This window comes from Coenobita brevimanus, chromosome 80 (assembly GCF_032717465.1).
Source record: "Coenobita brevimanus isolate Jiangsu-jjx chromosome 80, ASM3271746v2, whole genome shotgun sequence".
In the NCBI taxonomy this organism is placed as follows: domain Eukaryota; kingdom Metazoa; phylum Arthropoda; class Malacostraca; order Decapoda; family Coenobitidae; genus Coenobita; species Coenobita brevimanus.
In genome coordinates, this window is record NC_137033.1 from 22,248,066 (window position 1) to 22,272,552 (window position 24,487).

Genomic DNA, 24,487 nt, shown 5'->3' on the forward strand with positions numbered 1-24,487 from the left:
GTTCACGACCTATGTCAGATCATCAGTCAAGGCATACATAAACATAGTTTGAAGCCTTTATTCCAGGGCAGGAACCTTATGATATATTATCCACACTTAGAAACGACTCTAACACCAACATCAGTAAAAGTTCATGTACCATTCATAACAGATAATCTGTTCACAGTCTATCAAAATATATACTTTTCCTTCTAAGAGTAATGAAACCTTGATCATCATCAACATCAGCACCAACACCGAACTCATCATGGTCTCCAAGAGACAGGACACTGTCACTTTTCGCCAGTGAATCAACGATTGAACGAAAGTGTCGTACATCCTTCCATGCTATTCATCTTTGTCCTGCGTACATTTTCACGTTTCAGCCTACAGGAACAATCCCTTATGAAAATTTAATGGCTGTCATAAGGAATCATGACATTCATCATCACTGCAACTTCACATTGGCTCCAGATAAACTTACACATCATCAGTACATCGGACATTCACAGTTCTTCTACTTCACTCATAACACATCAGTTTTCATAATTTGTCCAGATACGCCACCATCTCATACTTCAGCATCAGGATTATACATAGCACCTGACTATTGTGCTGTACTTACACCATCTTTGTCCACATTAGCTACAAATAATCACTATGCCATTCTTAATCACACACACAAAAAATCCAACCACTATCTGAGATGAATTTAAACATCAGTACAAGTATTAAGCTGACTTCACCTAAGTTTGAAACTATGCAATAAATCAATGAAACAATGAAGCCCTGGGAAGAATTGAGTATATGTTCAACCCATATTATGTGTATAGCCCAGCTCCAACTGTCTTTATAATCTTCTCCATTGTATTTGGTATATTACTGTTGGCTATGCACAGGATGCAAGCAAGGATTGCAAACTTGGAGTCAGTATTTACTGGAGGAAGCGTGAACATTCAAGTAAGCCCCTCTGAGTGAAATGTGTATAATATGTAACTAGTGTAAATAATTGAGAGAGAGAGAGAGAGAGAGAGAGAGAGAGAGAGAGAGAGAGAGAGAGAGAGAGAGAGAGGGAAGAAAATTGTGGGATAACACATGAATTAATAATTATTACCTGATATACAAGTATCCAGTTCTTTTAACAATATCATTATATCTCATTATAAATATATTAATAACTCTTATTATAATCTTGGCATTGTACTGCGTTTGCATATATGTGTATATCTGTTATACATACACGTTTTACAATATGGTATACAATATTCTATATTTGGTATTACTGTAGTGTATTTGCTCCATTGTGTATACAATATATTTACAATGTATTATGTTTCTGGAATATTATTATGTCAGTACAATACTATTATGAATATTATGTCTATACAATATTATAATCAATACTATGTATTAATAGAGTAGAATGTGTACATGCTACATGCTGTCGTAGGTTCGCCAGCTGGCGTGACCGAGTGATGTCATGACTCTAAATTATCATAATACAATGCATAATAGGTAGGAACAGAAATGTGTAGTCTGAAGTTTGAATGAAAGTCAAGTTAGGGGTGGAAAGGAAATGTCATTTGCAGTTTTCTCTGAGGAATGCCAGACTGCAATGTGTCACTGGAAACACTACATACACACAGACACACAGGCTTCTAGAAGATTCTAACGAACGTCCAGTACACGTGACACAAACTCTCCTATACAAGAAAGGAGGAATTAGAGAGAGAGAGAGAGAGAGAGAGAGAGAGAGACAGGGGCGAGAGGTTGTTGAGCGAGAGAGCAAGGAGGAGAAAGGGGGCAGGCTGAGAGGTAGCAAGCAGGACGTAACTCACATACTTCACTCGTATGTGATAGACTTTAGTTAATCTTTTCAAAAGAATAAAACTCATCTTTACTCATCTTTACCTCTCCTGTTATTGCATGACAAAGGGAATTAAGATTATCTATTTACATACATACTCACGTATTAGTACAGCTTGTCCATGAGTACAGTATACGCATACATGTTCTACAAAACTTGCTACAAGCTCTACAAAGTGTCTACATGTCCCCTTTGTAAGAATAACAGAACCAAGTACAGTATAACCATGCACAGTAATAGTTCCATTCATGAACAATTAACCTATACTAAACAAATGACAATGACAATTGATTTAGGAATCTAGAAAAAGTTAGAAAAACGATACGACTATTATGTTTCTGTAATCCTTTATTTCGTTTACTTTTCTGGATGTCATGAGCCCTGCACAAAAACTAAATGCAAAACAACATTGTTACAATGTTGCGTGAGGTAATTCCAATTTTTTTTTTTTTTTTTTTTTTTTTTTGCGGGGGGGTAGTTGAAGGGATTATGTTTATTGATTCAAGTGTCCTCATTTCTTCATAAGCATTTATCAAGACCATTCCGTATACAGTGGCCATTTGTCACGGGGTATCCGACCCAGCTTATGTACCCCGTCCCTCCAACCCAGTGGTTCTCAACTTGTGGTCCATGGTGACTTTTTGGGTGGTCCACAGGACGTTCACTATATGTGGTAATGAACTGGAGACTGGTGCATATATTTTTAAATTTATTGAAAATTCATTACGAAAAATTTTATCAAAATAAATAATTGGCCATTCATTTCATTGTATTATGCCTATTGATTGTTCCAGCATGATTGGTAATTACCCAAATCTGTCAACACATGCAGTCAGATGTCTTCTGCCATTTGCATCAACTTCCATGTGTGTGAGCAGATTTTCATGTTTGTTGCACATTAAGTCCAAACAGAGGAATTGGCTTGCAGTGGAAAGCGATATTCACTGCGCATTATCAAGTACCACTCCTAACATTGAAAAGCTTGTCAGTGAGAAGAGAATCCAAAAGTCTCGTTGCAAAGAAAAATGTTAGTTGTATACTCCTATATAATTTCAAAATTCTGTTTGTTAGAAATAAATTTTACAGCAAAATGTTAGAGAAGTATTCATGTATTTCCTGGAAATTATGTTTGGAAGAAATTTATTTCAGACCAAAATGTCAGCTGTCTACTATTTTATATAATTTCTCGAAATTCTGTTTGTAAGAAATATATTACTAACCAAAATGTTTGTTGTCTATGCTTTATTTATCATTACTCAAAAATGAAATGGTCCAGGATATTTTTTTTTAATTGGGCTGGTGGTTCAAGACCTGAAAAGAGTTGAGAACCACTGCTCCAACCCATCCTCGTTTTCCCTCCCCCTTCGTTTCGTTCACTTTCCTAGTCAGCCTGTCAGACTCCATTTACTCTACATGGTCAAACCATTGCAGCCTTACCTTTGCCAAACGGAATGAATCTTTCGTCCTTGCGCAGAGATCCGTCAGATTTAATGAATCGCTCAGGTCGGAATACGTGTGGATCACCCCAGTAGTCTTGGTCCATGTGCACGCTGTATATGTTCATTAACACCACCGTCTCTGCTGGTATTCGGTGACCCTGACAATACAACATAATCAGTGTTGGGAGAGAGAGAGAGAGAGAGAGAGAGAGAGAGAGAGAGAGAGAGAGAGAGAGAGAGAGAGAGCACTGTGTTTTTCTCTGTAACTTGTCCAGTCTTTCATAAGTCATTATTGGTACCATCAAGTAATTGCATATAGTTAGGGAAGTATTTTCGAAACAGAAATGTTAGGCATAACCGTTTTTAAACACGGACAAAATTATCGGTTTCCTTAACCCATTTGAGCCCAGTGTCATCAATATAGGACGGAATTGGGCATTTTCAATAGTTAATAAAGGGGGGAACCCCGGGGTAGGGACCTATGAACCTCGCGGCTATGAGCCGATGGGCGGGGGGCGGTACGCCTAGTACAGTACAACCCAGTCCCTCCCACGGGAGCCCTGGGGGCTAATGGGTTCTCCTGCACTACAAAAGATCTCCCTTAAAGTGAATAATATCGTTGGAGGCAGTAAGAATTAGCCCATGGCAACCCAAGATTTTAATAAACTGCACAGCAAGGGTCATAAGCTCGCACAATCTTTAATCTGTTTTTTCTTTGAACTTTCTTCTGCTGGAAAATACCATCAAATAGAAAGAAAATGTTTCTCTGCCCCAAGATTATGTTTCTCTGTCCCAGGATGATGCTCTTTGACATCATGCGTAAAGAAGGAGAGTGCACGACGTCCCCTAAGTGTGAAGCCAACTTAGTAAAGCGGTAGGAGAACTTTGGGCCCTAACTGATCCATCAACTCATATAAATAATCAGTGGTGGCAATGAATACATCAGCCGCATCTAGTCACCTGTAAAGACATTTTTCCTGCATAGTACAATCCCATGATTTTTTTTTCTGACTATATTTTCCTCTAGATTAGTGGTTCCCAGACCATTTCGTTCTGTGGCTTCGCAGACTAGGCATTTAACAATTGTGTCCATCCACCCCCACCCTGCATTAAATGAGATAACATCAAGCCCCCCCCGACTAGATACGATAATACCTGCCCCACTGACTAAATACCATAACAACTGTGCCCCCAACTAAATACAATAACATCTGTGCCCCCCTGACTGAATACTTGTGCGATAATATCTGTGCCTTTCCCCCCTCCCCGACGAAATACTCGTAGGATAACATCTGTGCCCTCCCGACTAAATACTCGTACGATAACATCTGTGCCCTTTCCGACTAAATACAATAACATTTTCCCTCCCCCCCCCCCGACTAAATGTGATATATGTGGCCCCCGACTAAATTCATTAACACCTGTGCCTTCCCTGACTTAATACGATAAAACGATAACGTCCCTCCCCCCCCCCCGGCTAAATACATTAACATATGTTCCCTTCCCCGACTAAATTTGATAATATCAGTGCCTCCCCAACTAAATGCGATGACATCTATGCCCTCCCCCGTCTAAATATAGAAATATCTGTGCCAGCCGACTAAATGCAATATTATCTGTGTCCCCCCCACCTCGACTAATTACGAAAACATCTGTGCCTCTCGACTAACGATCACGTCTGTGCCCCTCCCAGACTAAATACGACAACATCTGTGCCCTCCCACAAAGTGTGGTAACGTTTGTGCTCCCCGACTAAAACGATAGTATCTATGGACCCCGCCCCCCTCACCCGGACCAAATACGATAACATCTGTGGTCCTAGACTAATTCGGTAAAATATGTGGACAACCTGGTCTAAATACAATAACACAGGTGCCCCCCGACTAATACAATAACATCTGCAGCCCCTCCGACTAAAACGATAACATCTGTGGACCCCCTGTGCTAAATACGGTAACACCTGTTGTCCCCATGGAGATCTCGTAGATACGATAACATCTGAGACCTCCATCTCAGTATTCATTTGAAAAAGGGAGATGGGCATGTTGAATATGAGGTTATAACAACTCGAGTGATTTAAAATAAAGAAACCGGTGCATGGACATAAAAGAACACTAAAAAAGTGAACTGAAAACTTAAGTTACGGTTGAAACTGCGTTTTTGCTAACAAGTGGGGTATCTATGGTTGACACAGAATGGTACAAAAGAGATCATCTTCAATAAATAACCGATTATGCCTTTTCAGTTTGATGTTTAAAAGGTAAAAATAAAAGTTTTGCAGCGGTAAGTAGAGAAGACTGAAAGAGAGAACCAATTTACTGATATCAGGGCAGCATCCCATTCTTACGCCAAGCTTCATCAAACTCTTTTTTGTCATAGTTTATGGCAAATAAGTGGCTTCTATGTCTGAGGCACTGACCTTTCTTTGCCTCTAAGAATACTCTGCACAAGATGGCTGACAGAGAAAAGGATTCCTTGCAAATATTGCTTCCGGAAAATTATTTTAGAATATTATCACCAATGAGCCAGATACTTGGAGATTATCCCAAGACCCACTTAAAAATGCAAAATTTGGGACCACTGCTCTAGACCAGTTTATTATGCTTTGGAGGGACTTTCCGACTTGGAGGTATTAAATATAAAATTCGTTGAAGTAAGAAAGATGTTTCCTAAGTTGAATATATAATCTGGAAAGAGCAAACAAAAGAAAAGTAATTGGATTGAATTAACCAAACCAATACATGTTTCCTACGTGCCAACTAGTGGGTGGGCGGGGGGTTAGTGTCCCTCCCAGGAAAACAACCAACTAAAATGACAAACAAAAACTAAAGGATTCGTACTGACCTACAGGTGATGACAAAGGACCAGACAAAAGATTTCAACGTGGAATGTGAGGGACACGAATTATGAGTCAAAAGAGAGAGAGACTGTCTTGGTGCTCGAGAATGCAAAAGTGGACATACGTGGACTGACTGATACCAAATGGGGAGATAAGAGTGTGAGAGGGTGGGACTATGGACTGTATATGGACTGGAGTAGGTGAGAATGAGAGGGCAAAGGAGGGTGTATACAAGAGATGAAAGAATATAAAAGAGTATGGATCAGTTGGTTCAGGGATTGTGTGAGTAGGATTTAATGCAGGAATACATGCGTGTGTGCATATGTGTGGGCAGAAGACCATGCGAGCAGAACGAAAGATGAATTTTGGGCAAATGTGGAAGCATGTACGAAAAAATTTGAGAGGAGTGAGTGTTTTTGACTGGAAATATGAATGGGAACAAAGGAATGAAAAGGTAGATGGAGTAATTGGTGAGTGGGGTGTGTCTGCAGAAATGGATGAGAATGGCAATTCTCTAGTGGACATTTGTGCAGGGAGGGGGATGGTGATAGCAATTCCCTCTGTAGGCATAAAATGATCCACAGGTATATGTGGCAGTGATGAGAAGGGTGAGTGGTGAACTGAATGAATGGAAGGCAATGACTGATTATGTGTGTGTGGGTGAGAGAATGAGATGTGTTGGATGTGAGAACATACAGGGGCAGGGGAGATGGACTCTCCGACCACAGCTTAGTGGTGGTGAGAGTCAGGGTACTAATGTGATGAATTAAGAGAAGGAGACAGGGGCAGGAGGAAGCAGTTCATATACAGAGGGTAAAAAGTTTGCAGGAAGATGAGAAAAGATCAGAATATATGAAAGAAGTGGAGGAGCGATTGGGTAAATATAATTTGGAGCAGATGGGGGAGGTGGAAGGTTTGTGCAAGCGATTCACAGAGGAAATCTGTGCAGCATGTGAGGTGGTGTGTGGGTCGAAGAGAAGACGAAAGGGGGGATACAAGGAACGGCATAGTTGAATGAAGAGGTGAGACATTGACATATGTGCCCTTCCCCGGCTAAATGCGATAATATCAGTGCCTCCCCAACTAAATGCGATGACATCTGTGCCCTCCCCCGTCTAAATATAGAAATATCTGTGCCAGCCGACTAAATGCCTTGGATGAGAACAGACACATGTAGGAAGTTGAGAGACTGAAGAGAGTGTTTTATAAAAAAATAAAAATAATAAATTGGTTTTACGCCAGGTATCCCTGAAGGTCTAAGGCGTTGCCCCTGGGTAGAGGACTTTTGGGCTGGAGCGTGTAGCATTTTATGACCGGATGCCCTTTCTGATGTCTACCAATGACGCTTGGAAGGATTCAATCCTCTGACCCTTCGGTCAGAGCTGAGTGCTCTAACCCACTGAGAGGAACAGAGAGGTGAAACGGGTAGTAAGAGAGAGAGTAAGAAGAGAGCGGATTAGGAGTTTGGAGGGAATTTGAGTGTAAAGTGAAGGGACTGTAAGAAAATGTTCTGGAAAGAGTTAAAGAGAGTCAGACAGAGCAATAAAGTAGTAGGGGAATGAAAGATAAAAGTAGCAGATTTTTTTTTTCTATCTGTTTGACTTTGGGCATAGGCTTTACGGCCTGCTTCCAAGGCCCAGTATGTCCTACATACCACACACTTCTACATGTCACCACTTTGGTGCTGACACCCACCATCCATATAAATACATGCTAGGACTGTCTCATACAGGACTGGTGTGTTGGTACTTATGGGGGTATTTTTACGTGTCAGCAGGTCTTCTGGTAGGTCAGTAAAGTTTGAAATGAAAATCCTTAAACTGTTCCCTACCCCAGCTGGGATTTGAACCTGGGTCCGGTAGGACCGCAGGCCACCTCTCTATTGATTGAGCCACCGCTAGGGGAGATGGGAGATAAAGTGAGCAGACAGAGAAAACACTTTAAAGAATTGATAAACATAGAGAATGAAAGTAACACGAGTGTAAGTGGCTGAGGAATAGCTGGGAGAAGAAAGCAGATCAGAAGGGAGTAAGAGATCAGTAAGATGGATGTAGTGGAAGAAATGAAAAAAGTAGAAATTGGGAAAGCCCCAGGAATTGATGTAGTGTGTGGTGAAATGTTGAAAGCAGACTAGATGTAGATGTGTAGTTTGGCCTGGGAGGAAGGTAGAGTCCTGGATGATTAGAAGCCAGGTATTAATTATTCCCCTGCAAAAAGGAAGATGGGAAAAAGAAGTGTGCGGTAATCATAGGGGCATTTGTCTTCTTAGTGTACAAGGAAATGTATATGTAGGATACTTACTGACAGAGTTAGGGAAATAACATGAATTATTTTGAAAAGAACAGGGAGGTTTTAGGAAGGGAAAAGGTTTTGTAGATCAGATATTCATCCTAAGGCGTTTCTAGAGAAAGGAAAGAAGTTGTATGCGACCTTCATGGATTTGGAGAAAGCATATAACAGAGTGAACAGACAAGGAATGTGGAAAAAATGAAGCATATGTGGGGTACATGGGAAGCAGTTGAATGCCATGAAGAGTATGTATGACGCTAGGGCTACTGTGCATGTGGATGGCACAACAAGTGAGATTTTCCATTTGAATGATGTGTCATGTCTGCGTGGTTGTTCAATTTGTAAATGGATGGAGTTATAAAGGAAATACAAGATAGGGTAGTGGATGTTGGAGCAACTCTAATGAGAGGGCAGCGTTTGGGAACTTCCTGTTCTGCTGTTTGCATATGATACCGTATTGTTGACTAAGGTCGAAGGGGAGCTGCGAGGCTTGGTGAGTGAATCTGGAAGAGTTTGTATGAAACGGAATCTAAAGGTGAATGTAGGGAGGAGTAAAGTTATGGATTTTCGAGAGAAATGAAGTCACCCAATGCACAATGAGCCTGGATTGTGGGGAGAAGGAAAATGTAAGTGCATTTAACCCGCGGCGTCCCATCAACGTGAATTAACGTCCACACGTTTTGTCACTGCCAATCCCGTTGACATTCATAAACGAGAATCAATTGCAAGGTCCCTAATTTGCACAATTTTCAATTTTCGCGAGTGATTTTTGGTACGTATAGACGGGACACCTTTCTCTACAAGATGCCAGGCAGGGACAATGCCTTACCCAGCATGACCTCCCCCCCCCAGCATGCCATTGTCTCAGCAATTCACCTGTTACCAGTGACCTGGCCAGTAAAGCCATGTCATGCAACGGTACGAAATTCAGGGCCAGAGTGATTCCCCAATTGATGACAATGTGGAGGACAAACTTTACATAGCATTAGAGGAAGAAACAGTCAGAAATGATGATCAGGTAATGTCGCCAAAAAAGGTCAGGTATGTTGATGTGTTTCATGAGTGAACAATGCTTATATTGCCTATATTACTGTGTGAAAACCAATATTCTCTCATACTACATATAAATTCGTACCAAATAAATAAATAAATACCGTTTATGAGTGGTGTGGAATGGTTACACTCCCATAGAGCTCGTTTTCTTTGGAGCCAGCCTGATAGAAAACACAGTAAGGTGAGGAGGTACTGCTACCTGTTTCGAGTATTTTAAACCTCAGGTAAGCGATTTCTCTATGATTTTTCGATGTTTCTCACCGAAAGCGGAGGTTTGAGCCAAAAAAAAAAAAAAATCCAAAAATTGTCAGGATTGGGGGGAGTCAGCGGTGGAAAAGTGGTCAGGATGGGGCGGGTTAAGTACTTCGGTAGTGTGATGAGTATGGATGGAAGTTTGGAGGATGAAGTGCTTGAAACGGTACAACAGGGAAGAAAGGTTGCTGGTTCATTGAACGAAGTGATAAGAAATAGGGAAGGGAGCATGAAAAAAAAAAAAAAAAAAAAAAGTTGCTGCATGACAGTATTGTGATACCCACTCTAACCTATGGAAGTGAAGCTTGGACCTTGCTGGAAGGACACATATCAAGAGTGAGGGCACTGGAGATAGGTTATCAAAAAGAAGCATGCGGAGTTACATGGAGAGACAAACTGAAGAATAAGAAAGTGAAGGAGCATTGTATTATGGATGTTGATGTGATATAAGGCATTAGGAGAAATACAGTGAGGTGGTTTGGCGATGTGGAGAGGATGGAGAGTGAGAGATTAACGAGAGGAGTGTATGTGAATGGGGTGGAGGGGGGGGGTGAGAGGGAGGAGGAAATCAAGAATGACATGGAGGGATGGAATGGAGAGGTCTATGAAAGGGGAGTGTGAGTTGGGGATAGGGTAGCGAGATGGCAGGGGACAGGGCGACATGGAGGCGATTTGTTTGTGGCCACCCCTTACGGAATTGAAGCGTCTGGCTTTACACAGATAGACAGACAGATAAAATGAAGGGACGAAACAGTAACATTTAGTCCCATATTGCTCGTTTCTGGTGCAGTGGCCTGAGGCTAAGATACAGTACTTTTAAGGACTGATCAGCCTCCTTCCCTTGATGGCATTACATGATTCATAAAGCTCTAGTTACCTCTTGAAGATAAAGCATAATCAAAGTCATTACTCCAACCTGGGCATTCTAACTGCTAGCTCATCAGAGGTTAAAGACAGGTTAGATTTACTTGGATTATATTTACTTTATCCAGGATGCATCAGTAAGCCGTTGATGTATGTATAATTTACGTCACATGGGACCTCAGATTATCCTTTATTAGGTAATACCTTGGTCTTACAGCATAAACTGTATAGTGTTGGGCAAAAATTAATAAAATATTCCACTGCATTTACAGTACTGACAATCCGTCCATTACTTTTCCTCCTAACTCATCTTAACAAAGAGAATCGCATATGGGAAGAGGCACATACGAAGCGTCTCTCAGCTGAGAAATATTAGACGAGGAAAATAACAAACAGAAAATAAAAACTGTTTTAGAAAAATCTGTTTCTCATGGAATATAATTTACAACAATAAAAGTATCGTATTACTGTGTAGGAAAAAATATTCAATATAAAAATCCTTCCATATTCCATAAAATACTTAACCAGCTTTTTTTTTATATATATATCTGCTAGGAAGAAGGAACCAAAGGCCACGAGCCCGCAAAAACTGTTCCTTCCAAGAGAACAAAATACAAGAGAGAGCCAAATTCAAGATCCGATCATTTCGAGATGCCTGGACACACTGCGTCTGAAAGACTGGAGATCATAGGAAGCAGGAAATACAGAAGAGGAAAACAGTTCCAGAGTTGACCTGTTGCATAAATGAAGGACTGGGAGTAACGGTTAACTCTTGCATTAGAGAGTTGGACAGAAAAGGGCTGAGAGTTTGCTGCTTGATGGGTACTACGCGCCCGTCGTAGAGGTGGTGGAATGCATGCAGACAGTTCAGAGGAGCAACGACCATTGAGGTAGCGACAGAAAAGAGATAAAGATGCAACAGTGCGGCGAAAAGACAGAGGTTGAAGGGAGCCAGTAAGAGGAGGAGAGTTAAAGTGACGAAAAGCTTTTGACTCCACCCTATGCGGTTTTGTAACCTAATTCCCACTATGTCTTACAGGTGGGGAGTTGAGTTGGGAAGATGATGGTAAACTGCGAGATGAAGTTCCTTTCTCTAAACTGTCAATATGTATGGGTGATCATGTGCGTAGTTTGCATTCATAATGAGCAGCAGATTGACACAGAAGCAGCCAGTAACAAATCAAAATGTAAACGATAACATGACAGTTGAGACGATAAAAAAAAAAAAAAAAAAAAATCGATAACCATGTTTGCCCGGTGCACCATAACCAGTATCAAACGTTAAGGTTACCCTTAGCTACCAGAACATCAATGAAACGCATTATACATTATTCTGGCTGTAAACATTAGCAACCAAGTTCACCGCTACCACATTCACCACTCGTTCTCTATTACCGGTATGTTTACTTTCCTTTCTTGAGAATGGTTGGTCTCAGGTCTTGAATATTATTATGATGGTTGAAATATGTAGTGTGGATAGTGAATAAAAACGAAATTTATCAATTCAGCATGATAGGAATACTTAACACTTTTATTCAGGCACTTTACCGACAAAATATAATTAGGAAACCATTCAGCTTTACTGACACTAAATCCATGGCAGAGCGACAACCTAGCAAACATTCCTGACTAATTCAGTGAACTGTGAAAACTGCTGTAAAAATTTTGGACCACTCTTCCTTCTTGTGTCCTACTTCTTTTACCATACACACATCTTCTCTTTCTTCTTCCCTCCCTTGCCCTCTAGTATACTCAACTCCATCCCTTCCTGCCTCACTCCTTTCCCTCCACCTAACTCAGTTCTCCCCTCCCTCTCCCTCCCCCCTCCACCATACTCAGTTACTTCCTCCCTTTTCACGCCCTTGCTCTCCACCCAATCCCGTCTCTCCTCTTCTGTCCTTCACGACCTGTCCACCTTATTTAGAAGATTTAGTCTCCAGTTAGAGCACTTTCCTCATTGTCCTCGGTTTCTCAAGAATTCATTTACTCTTCTGATAAGGAAACTATAGTATGGATCCGTTTCCGAAAGGAAATATTTTTGCTACTGGGACCTGTTCCTACAATGGACAGGTGTTTCTTTCAGATGAGGATTCCATAATGCCCAGGGGTTTATTTTACCCATACAGTGGGACTTACCCATTCCCAGTGAACCTATATTTAACTAGAGGGGCACTCAGTCCAGCGCATCTCTCCAACAAGGGCAACGAAATTTGAGTTTCGCAAACAGTGTTTCCCGGATCCAGAATCTGTAATACGATCGAGGTCAATCCCAAAAGTTAATCGATTGTTCCCTGGGACATGGGTTATCTACTCACCAAATTTGGTCCAAATCTCTCTTTTAGTTTTTGAGTAATCCTGCCAACAAACAAGCAAACGAACAATCAATCAAACAAACAAACAGAGGTGAAAAACATACTCTCCTTGTCGGAGAGAACTATGAGGGGGAGCCTCGTCCATATCTTTCGTTGCCCTGTTTCCCCATACGAAGGAAACTAAATTTTTCCTCCTGGATCTTCTCCCCCTTATATGGGAGAGATGTTTCTCCATGGACCTATTTAACTGTTATGGAGAGGGGAGGACATAACTATTCCTCCATCACCTATACATATCCCTCCCGGGGAACATACCTGTTACCCCATAGAAGTACTGCCCGTTAAAGGGGCCTTTCCTATTCTACATGGAGCTTTGCTCCCCTATAGAAGGATTTAAATGTTGCCATTATGGACCTATATTCTCTTCATGAAATGACTTACTTATTCCTACCAAGGACCTATTGTATATTCAGCGTGGGCCGATTCACCAGTGAATCTGTTGTCCCCGTACTCAACCACTTAATCACACATCCAGTGCAGTATGTCCCAACAAGCACCAGCACCAGGAAGAACTAACATATTACTACACACACACACACACACACACACACACACGTGCATGCAGAGAGAGAGAGAGAGAGAGAGAGAGAGAGAGAGTTTACAACGACTTCTCACATTAATTCTCTATGCTTGTTTTCCCCGAGGAAAAACTGGTCATAAGTCTTACGACCTGCTGCTTGATGGTTAACTGTATAATCATGCAATAGTATGAACAGCGGGTAATAATGCAATTAAGACAATTTTCATGACATTTCTTATTTTGCCGAATTATTCGTTCATTAGGATTATTGCCTGTTGGTTCGGATATCATACAATTCTGATGGTAATACACCAATAACATAGCTATAATAAAGGATGCATGCTGAAGAGACGAGTGTCAATCAACTGTGCAAGCTGCTGTTAAAACAATACTCAACACTTCCAAATCTTATTCTCCCCCTTCATTCTCCCCCAGTCCTCCCCCCTCTTCCTTCCTCCTTTCCCTCCCTCTACCTCGTCTTGCATTCCCAGCTCTTCCCACTGAATGTCTTCAATCAATCAATCAATCAATCATTTCCTGTGGCACCCCACGGGATGCATAGGGCCTCAATGAACTCTCCACCAATATTTGTCTCTTGCCATCTCCTTCAAGTCCCACCAACACTCCTCTTCTGTTTCTTTTTTCATTGTCCTCTTCTTCCTCTGGCAGTCCACTCTGGCACATCCTGTATTAAACTACCTTCTTTTCTGTATATGTGCCCCAGACACTTCCAGCGAGACAGTCTCACATATTCATTAACTGGTTCCACTCTCGTAATATCCCTTACTCTTGCATTTGTAACTCTGTCTTGCCACTTTACCCCAAGAATCCGTCTCAGTATTTTATTCTCAAATCCTAATACTTTCTGATCTGTTGCAATTATACTGTACCATGACTCATGCCCATAAATTAAAATTGGTCTAACCATGGACTTGTAAATTTTCACTTTAGTATGTACCGAAAGCATATTATTATTCCAAACAGATTTCAACATTCCAACTGCTCGCCAAGCCTGTCTAATCCTGTCCTCAATTTCATTGTTTAATGATCCATTAGATGATACAATCGTTCCCAGATATTTAAAGTTTTCTACATTCTTCACCATATTATTCCCAATTACACAATCGATTTGGTTCTCCACGTTCATATTAATAATTTCAGTCTTTCCACAATTTATTACCAATCCCACTTTTTCCTCCTTCCTCCACCAGACAATCAAGCACCCTCTGCATCTCGTAAATACTTCCGCAAATCAGTACAATATCATCAGCATAGTCCAAATCCATCAGCTTCTTATTTTCTTTCCAGTTAATTCCTGCACCTGTTCTCCTTACAACCTTTTTCATAACATAATCCATAACCAAAACAAACAGCAATGGCGAAAGAACTCCTCCTTGAATCACTCCTGACCTAACTTGAAATGGATCACTCAAAGAACCACCCACCATTACCTTACAGAAAGTACCTTCATGCAGGCTTCTAATAATATTTACAAACTTTTCTGGTATACCATAGAATCTCATAATTTTCAACATAGCTCCCCGTGAAACACTATCAAACGCCTTTTCAAAATCCACAAAACACATACTAAGTGGCATTTTCATCTCATTAGCTTGTATTAGATGCCTTACAATTAAAATCTGATCATTACAACCTCGACCCTTTCTAAATCCCGCTTGTTCTTCTCCTAAAATTTTATCAATTACTGGCTCTATTCTGTTCAACAAGATTTTGGAAAAGACTTTTGCAACTACAGGTGTCAAAGTTCAAAGTTATCCCCCTCCAATTGCCACACACACTTAAATCTCCCTTTTTTGGTATTTTTATAAGCACTCCATTTTTCCACTCTTCTGGAATTCCACCATTATCCCAAGTCACATTAAAAAGTTTCAAAAGCGCTTTCATCAACTCGTCATTTTCCACCTTAAGCATTTCAGGGAATATTCCATCCTCACCTGGAGCCTTAAAATTCCTTAACTCCTTTATAGATTTTGCTACCTCTTCCAAAGTTATATCCCCTGTTTCTATCTGCAAATCTCTCTCGGCTGGCAAAATGTCCTCTTCAGTTGGGATTGGTCTATTTAGAACAAATTCAAAGTGCTCTTTCCACCTTCCTTTTATATACAAATCTTTAGTCATCAAATTACCATTTCTATCTCGTACAGGTATTTCCTTCCTTTTCTTTTCGGTCCCAGTTAACTCCTTTATGGCCTGATACGCTGCTCTTGTGCTCTGACCGTCATTTTTACTTAATTTAATTTCTGTCTCTGTCGCCTTTTCATCATATAGCCTACTCTTATCACGTATAACGAGTCTTTTTACTTCAGAATGTAAACTCCAGTACTTTGCTCTAAGTACTTCAACTATCTGGCCATCAGCATGTTGTTCTTCACTTCTTAACTTAGCCTCTTTCTTTTTCTGAATTGCATTCCATGTTTCATCTGACATCCACTTTTTCCTTCTCGCTTTCCCTTTTTTCTTAATAGTAACCTTAGCACTCTCATGCAAAACCTCTTCACACGCCTTAAATACTCTCAAGTTTCCATTCATGCCTTACATAGGGAAACAACAGTGTTTTATGCAATCAGTAACCGAGCACGACGTTGATTTATACCCCATCCCATATGCTTTACATATTCCTTATTTTAAGAGTGAGAAGATTATTGTTTAAGTGTCAAACTCTGGGCCTAGACCTAACAGCCTCTTGCTTGGGGCCAAGCAGTCTTAGGTGTCACATCGATCATCACATACGACTTACGATTTTTAATATTACTAGTGTGGACACCTTTTATACGTTAAATCATAATTAGCTGAATTTTGGAAAGTTTGTATAACCTGCCTGTCGACTCCGGAGCGCGAAACTATCCCTGCATGTTATAAGAGATGGTATGTCAGCAGAAATTCATAGCATCTCTGAGGCAAACTCCCCAAATAATGTTCAGTATGGCTGCAATCAGGCACACTTTTCAGTATAATCTGTAGCACTTACAACAAAAACTGTTTTCTTTTTCTTCCACTCTAAGGTACAGAACACACCTAACCACCTACAGTAATATGTTCGTGATATCCCATTACAGGACACACACACACACACACACACACACACACAAAAGCTCGAACGAAATACTCGTATTACTTTGCTCGACTTGTGGATTGTCTGCCTGTGTGTGTGTGTGTGTGTGTGTGTTATTGTGCGTGCGTGCGTGTGTGTGTGTTATTGTGCGTGCGTGCGTGTGTGTGTGTGTGTGTGTGTGTGTGTTCTTACCTAATTGTATCTTTACCGGAATGAGTCAAGCTCGTACTGTCCCGTGTCTTAAACCATTTTTATCGTACATATCCTTAAATTTGTGAATTATTTTGGCACACACTATTTCATTCGGTAGTGCATTCCACTGATCAATTGCCCTATTTGGGAAACTAAATTTCCTTACGTCTTTATCGCCTCTCGTTTCATGCAGTTTTTTGCAGTGTCCTCTTGCTGATGCATCCCCATAGGTTATGTAATCATTTATGTCTATTTTCTCCTTCCCTGATATGTATTTATATAGCATAATCATGTCTTCTCTTTTCCTTCTCTCCTGTAGTATAGGCAGATTCAGTTTTTTTAGTCTTTCTTAGTAGCTTAGATCCCTTAAGCCTGGTACCCATCTTGCAGCGGCCTTTTGTACTTTTTCAATCTTGTCTATGTGTTTTTTGAGATGAGGACTCCAGACTACTGATGCATACTCCAGGGTTGGTCTGATGAATGATGTTATCTTTCTTAGCATGTCTTCATTTATGTATGTGAAGGCTATTCTCATATTTGCAAGCCGTGTTTACATGTTCTGTACCTTCTCACTGATGTGGTCAGCCGGAGATAGTCTGTTATTGATAATCATACCTAGGTCTCTCTCTCTTTCTGATGTGTGTAGGGTTTTATTTCCTAACTCATAATCCCAATCAGGTCTTTTTCCAACTTTACCAATCTTTATTACATGCCACTTGTCCACATTGAATTCCATTTGCCTTGTACTACTCCATTCATGAAGTTTATTTCATTCTTCTTGTAGCTCTTTAGAAGTGTCTGTGTTAATAATTCTCCTTTGAATTTTTGCATCATCAGCAAACATATTTAGATAGCTTTCATTTCCAGTATTACTGTATATATCACTTATATACACTAAAAACATGATTGGTGCCAGCACTGAGCCCTGTGGAACTCCACTATTTCTCTCCATGATGAGTAATTTCCCCTTGGTACTGTTCTCAATTCTCTTTTTCTGAGAAAATCTTGCATCCAACAACACAGTTTGCCTCGGATTCCTCCTTGATGGTACAGTTTCCATAAAAGTCTTTGGTGCAGTACTCTGTCAAATGCTTTCTTGAAATCTAAATCGATACTGTCCACCCATCCTTCTCTTTTCTGTAATGTGTCTGTCACTCTGTCATAGTAGCTCAACAGATTAGTAACACATGATTTTCCTTTTCTGAAACCAAACTGTCTTTCTGTTATTATACTGTGTTCTCTAGATGATTTACCCAAGCTTTTCTTATAAGCTTTTCTAATACCTTGCTTACAACACTGGTTAGTGATACTGGTCGGTAGTTAAGTGGATTTTGTCTATTCCCTTTCTTCAATAAGGGAACAATGTTTGCTTTCTTCCAAGTATCAGGTAGTTTACCTTGTCTCAAGGATTCCTTGAAAATTAAAGATAATGGTTTACTTAACTTCTTTGCACATTCATGTAGCACCCAACATGAAATTTCATCAGGACCATTTGCTTTTCCTTTGTCTGATTTACTTAACTCCTCCTGTATTTCCTTTTCTGATATTTGTATATTTGGTAGTATGTGTTGGCATGCATGTTCCACATAATCCCTCTCATTTTTTTTTTCTTCTGTAAAAACTGATTGGAAATTCTTATTTAGTGCTTCACAAATATCCTTCTCTTGTGTATAGTTGATTCCCTCGGCCGTAGTGGATTGTATTTTATCCTTTACTTTGGTTTTGCTTCTGATGTAGCTGTATAATAGCTTCGGTTGATCACTACTTTTATTTAAGATATCCTCCTCAAACTGTTTTTGGGCTTCCCTCCTTATATTTGTATAATCGTTTCTTGCCTGTTCATAGTTGTTATATGCCCTTTCACTGTTGTGTCTTCTGTATCTATTCCACAACAAATCTCTATTCTTTTGATTTTTTACATTCTGTATTGAACCATTTCTTTATTTTCTTTTCTGCATCTTTGTGCAGTGGAATGTACTTCTGGAGTCCTATTTCAAAGTTCACAGAATTTTTTATATTACAGCATTTAAATCTTGTCCTCTAAGCTCCTCTTCCCAATTAGTTTCTTAGAAGTGCTTCTTTAGGTCATGATAGTTTCCCTTTTTATAGTTTAGGCTCTTTTTGTAACTCTCATTGCTGTTAACCATGTCGTATGCAGTCCTGATGTTACAATTTAGTACTGCATGGTCGCTTTTGTCGAATGGAGGGTGATATATTAAATTGTTAATATCGTTTTGTTGCCTAGTAAATATAAGATCTAGCATTAAGGGTACACTGAGTCCTCTTTTTCTGGTGATTTCCCTTACGTGTTGCGCTAGGAAAAACCCCTGCATGAGATCCAGGAGCTTTTGGTCCCAACAGCTTTCTTGGCTTATTATATCTAGCGTATTCCAATTAATTTTTATGGTAAAATCTCCATTTAGTATGATTCTTTCCGATTTCTCTTCCATTCTATGTAGTAATGCTCTTAAACTCTGAATTGTACTCTCTGCCAGATCCTCATATTCGCTTCTTTCCCATGTGTTTGATTTGGGTGGTATGTACAAATTGGCTAAAATTACTTTCCTTCAGATGTATTGATCTCTACTGCAATCAGTTCTACTTGTGAGGGAATACCTTGTTCTACTTCTTTGACTTTTAGATTTTTCTTTGTTAATATTATAATTCCTCCTCCTTTTCTTAAGTTCCTATCTCTTCTTCATATATTGTATTCCTCTAAGTTTAGGATGTCATTTAAAATCCTTGATGTTAATTTTGTTTCAGTTAGGCATGTTATATGTGGTTCATTTTCTCTGAAATAATCATTCATCTCTAATAATTTAGATACCATTCCATCCACATTTGAGTACATCAACTTAATCATCTTATTTATATACTTGTCATGACTTGGGTCTACTACCTTCATCCTTTTTATTCCCTCCTGTTTATGAACCACTTTCGTACCTGCAATCCAATTACTTTGTAAAAAAAAATGTATACTTCTCCTCCTCTGATCTTCTCTCATTTTTTTGTTTTTGCTTCCTCCCTCTTCTCTTTCAGTAATTCCAGTTCCTCTTGTGTTAGGCATCTTTTTATCCATACATTTTTTAACTCTTTTTCCATAAGATTCTTTGCATTTTTTAGTACCTCCTCCACAGTGCTTACACTCTGGAAGGTTACCTTTAGGGGCCTTGACTTGTTTCTCTCATATTTCCCTAACCTTTTGTGTTCCTCTATGTCTTTACTACAGATTTTCTCTAATACTTCCTTCAATATGCTCATTACATTTGCCATCTCATTTTTGTCTCTCGAGATCTTGTTTCTTACTTCTTCCTCTTCTATATGAGTGATTACTATAGATTTGTTGATATCTGCTGAATCTCTGACTAATTTAGGATTGTTTTTTATTATTCTTTTCACTTCCTTTTTATTGCTTTTTTCTTCCACCCTTGTTTCTAAGTCTTTCTTTACTTTCACCATTTCAGCATCAGTGGTTTCCACATCATTTTTGTAGCATTGCACAGCTTCATTCACCTGTGTTATCTTCTCAGTATCACTGCTCTGATCTATCAGACTGCTTACTTACCTAATTGCCTCTGTATCATTTTTGAAGTCTTCCATAATACTGTCGTGGTTGACTACTGTACTTGCCATTTCACTAATTTTCCTCCTAAGTGAACCCACTTCTACTGTCAGCTCATCTATTGCTGTGTTTTTCTTGTTGACTTCCTTTCCTAATTTTTCTATTTCTTCCTTTTGCAAGTGCATCTGTTTCTTAATTTCATCAATCTCATTCTGAAAAGCCATCTCTAGTGTGTTTTCTCGTTCCACCAGTTTATTGTAAATCTCCATTTCAACCAGTTCTTGGTAGAAATTATCATCCTGCTTTCTATCTTTATCCCTTTTCTTTTCCAAATTTGCTTTACTAAAGTAGGTGGCCACCATGCAGTACTAAAGCACAGATACTACTTACATTCCCTGGTGCAGAGTTATAGACTAAACAACTGATCAGCTGATTTTGCGCATTCTTGAGCTACTTTGTTTTCTTTACTGTTTGAACAAGTCTTACTTAAAACTTCTTCTTTTTATATTAGAACACCATTTAGTCTAACCTGGTACAGAGCTTGACTCATTTAAAGATACTACATTAGGTAATGCCACTGGCCAGGTTGGCCAGGTATGGAGTGGTGGTGACGTGCGTCTGCTTCGCTCGGTGCCTCGTGTGTGTGTGTGTGTGTGTGTTGGAGACAGTTGGTTGAGTAGGTAGGGTGGTTAAGTGCATCGCCATTGTGGGTGGGCAGGTTGGGTGGTAAGGGAGGAGTAGCTTGGGTGGATGAGGTGTATGGATTGGCTTGCTGTGGGTGGATTGGTCGGTGTGTGGATGTGTGGGGTGGGCTGGGTGGGTGAGTGGCTGATCAGTGGGTAGTGTGGAAGGGGTCGGTATGTTAAGTTTGGATGGGATGAGTTCGGTGGATGAGTGGGATTCTAATGGGTGGGTGGGTTGAGGGATGAATGGGTTGGGTTAGAAGGGTGGTTGGGAGTGTGGCTGGTCGAGTGAGTTGGTGGGAGGAGTGGGTGGATAGGATAGTTGGGTTCCCAAATGGGGGGGGCAGGAGGGGTGAGTATTCATGGAGATGTGGGAGGGTACGATGGGAGGGTTGGGTGTATATGTGATGGATTGGATTGTTTGGTTAGCAGGGTGGGTGGCATTCGTGGGTGGGGAAGGTGGGTGGCCGGCGTTGGTAGACAAGATGGGTCGCCGGAATGTGTGGGCAGAGTGGGCACGGTGGGTCGCCCCAGTGGCTCAGAAAATCGCATGGCTGGGGTGCTGTGGAAGGGTGATTGGGTTCGTGGATTCAGTGGCTGGATGGGTTCAAGCTGGGAAAGGTGGGTGGGTGAATGGGTGGATGTGTTGGGTGGTATCGTTGGGTGAGTATGGTGGGTGGCATACGTAGTAGGGCAGAGTGAACGGCTGGGATCGGTGGGGGAGGGTGGGTCACCCAGGTGACTGGGCAGGGTGCGTGACCCAGGAGGTCGTTGGGTTGTGTTGGGTGGGAGTGGGTAGGTGGATGAGCTAGTAACCATATAACTTGTCGCTGTTACTTGGATTTTCCTATATCGTTTAAAAGACATTGGATAAATATTTGGATACCAAACTCTGTACCCTGAGGTTGGATAAATATTTGGATACCAAACCCTATACGTTGGGTTGAATAATTATTTGGATACCAAACCCTATATACTAAGGTTATTTTGTTGAAATCTTTTAAAATATCTAAATGATTATTTCTCATGGAAATGAAGGTAAGAGCTATAATGAAGAAATTAAGTCAAATTTATTTGGGATGTTTGTTCTACTGAAAGCCCCTCGACCGTTCCTAGTTTTCGTCTTGGAGGTTTCGATGGATTAGAGCTTATTTTACAACCGTATTCCATGGGGGGACTAGTTACTTTAGGGAGAGTCGGGTCAGAGGGGAACCCCAGGTCATAGATGAGGGGCAGGAAATGGGTGGGAATGTGAGCCAGGTCACGGGGGAAGCTCTGGTCATACGTGAGGAATAGGATATAGGTGGGAGTATAGTTCAGGTGACGGAGATTAACTCAGGTCCGGTACCAAGCAGCCGTTCAGCCAGTGAGAAATATGATGAAATAACGAATGTAATACACAGAGGCCAAGATAGGTATATTTCTTCAAAACCGTTTAGAGCGATTAATAATTTCAAAACCAAGATGGTTAAACAACTGATTAAAATCTCTCATACGTCAAAGGAAAATATAGAAATAAAAAATGTGGAGAGGAACATTTACATAACCGGAACGTGATTTTCAACAGGAATGTAAAGAGGGAGATACGGAAAACAAAACGAGGTTATGAAATTAAGGCTGCTGGCGAATCGAAAGAAAACTCCAAGGGTTTTTACCAGATGTACCGTACGAAAAATAAAGATAGGATCGGACCTCTCAGAACAGAATCAGGACACATTACCAGTGAGGATAAAGAAATGTGCTCTGTCCCCAAAAATTATTTCTTTTCAGTATTTACCAAGGAAAATCTAGACCTGGTCCCTGAAGCAGCAACTATTTACGATGATAATGCGGACAATATTCTTAGTAAAATAACCATTAGTAAGGAGGACGTATTGAAAGAAATCAGTAAGTTAAAACCTCAAAAATCGCCAGGTCCGGATGAGATATATGCAAAAATTATAAGGAAAAAAAAAAGAGAGTTATGTCAGCTACGTTTAAAGTTATTTAGTGATTCTTTAAATTCTGGAGAAGTTTCAGAGGCGTAGTGCCCATTTCTAAAAAGGGTGATATAGCATCTGCATCGAATTATCGTCGTATAAGTCTTACTTCAGTAGTAGGAAAAATTATAATCGTTTTGGACAAACAGAACTAAGGAACACTCAGAGAGATTTAATCTTATAAATGAAAGTCAGCAAGGATTCAGGCAAGGAGATCCTACCTCACAAACTTGTTGTCATTCTTCTCAGAGGTCTAAGAGGCGGTAGATAGCAATGGAGCTTACGATATTATTTAACTGGACTTTAGTAAAGCTTTTGACAGAGTCCCAAATGAAGGTTAGTTAGAAAGGTTCAAGCACATGGCAATCTCTTAAAATGGATATAATCCTGGCTGAAGGGACGAAAGCAGAGAGTATTAATAAATGGAACTAAGTTGGATCGGAGATTAGTAACTAGCGGTGAACCACAGGGATCAGTACTTGGTCTCTTATTATTTATTATATATATAAATGATCTTGACTTAGGAATCACTAGCAGTATTAGCAAATTTGCCAATGGCACAAAAATAGGGCGTGTCGTTTACTTGACTGATGATTGCCTAAACTTACAAAAGGACCTCAATATACAGTCCAAATGGTCTAGAAATTGGCAAATGGAATTTAACCTTATAAAATGTAAAGTGCTTAAATTAGGCAAGACCATTTGAGATACAAAATACAAATTAAATAACAAAGAAATTAGTAGATCGGAATGCGAGAGAGATCTCAAACCAAGGCAACAGTGTACGAGTATTAATGCGAGAAATTAAGCACATAGGGTCCTGGGATATATTTCGCAAATCGTGAGCTATGGGACATCTAAGGCAATACTGCAACTTTATCTAGCATTATTAAGGCCACATTTAGACTATGCAGTGCAATTTTGGTGTCCGTACTATAGAATGGATATAAATTCGTTAGAAAATGTACAGAGAAGAATGATAAATATGGTACATGATGTTCGGAATGTTTCGCGTGAAGACAGACTAAAAAGACTAAATCTGTACTCACTAGAAAGACGTCGAGTAAGGAGAGACTTAACTGATATGTTTAAGTTATATGAAGGGAATGAATAAGGGAGATATCAGCAAGGCACTTAAAGCGAGCATACGGGATGGAACCAGAAGTAATGGTTTCAAAAAAGATAAATTCCGTTTTAGTAAGGAAACAGGCACAAATTGGTTTGGCAACAGAGTAGTAGGCGAATGGAATTAGCTACCTAATAATGTAGTTGCTGCCTCTTCCACTGAGAGTTTCAAGCATAGGCTAGATAAGCATATGACATATAAGGGATGGGTAATAAAAAAAAAAAAATCCTCATAAACAGTACTAATTCACTCTTTTTTCCTTTTCAGGTTACACTATGATAGTCTTTTTCTCCTTTCACACTTTCCTATAAAATGTCCACACCAGTTTTCCTATACTGCGAGGTGTTCCTTCTGACTTTTTCCTGCCGGCTTCGGCTGGAGGGATTAGACAGCCTTCT

The 24,487-nt window shown here is 40.1% G+C and overlaps 1 protein-coding gene across 1 annotated transcript in view; it reads right to left on the reverse strand.

The window, feature by feature from the left end:
* The window catches only part of LOC145409300 (methyl farnesoate epoxidase-like), a 528,900-nt gene that overhangs the window by 133,527 nt on the left and 370,886 nt on the right, over nucleotides 1–24,487 (reverse strand). The window contains exon 10 of the mRNA XM_080279777.1: nucleotides 3,284–3,443. Within this exon, the coding sequence (XP_080135903.1) occupies nucleotides 3,284–3,443 (160 nt within the window). The remainder of the gene's footprint in view (nucleotides 1–3,283; nucleotides 3,444–24,487) is intronic.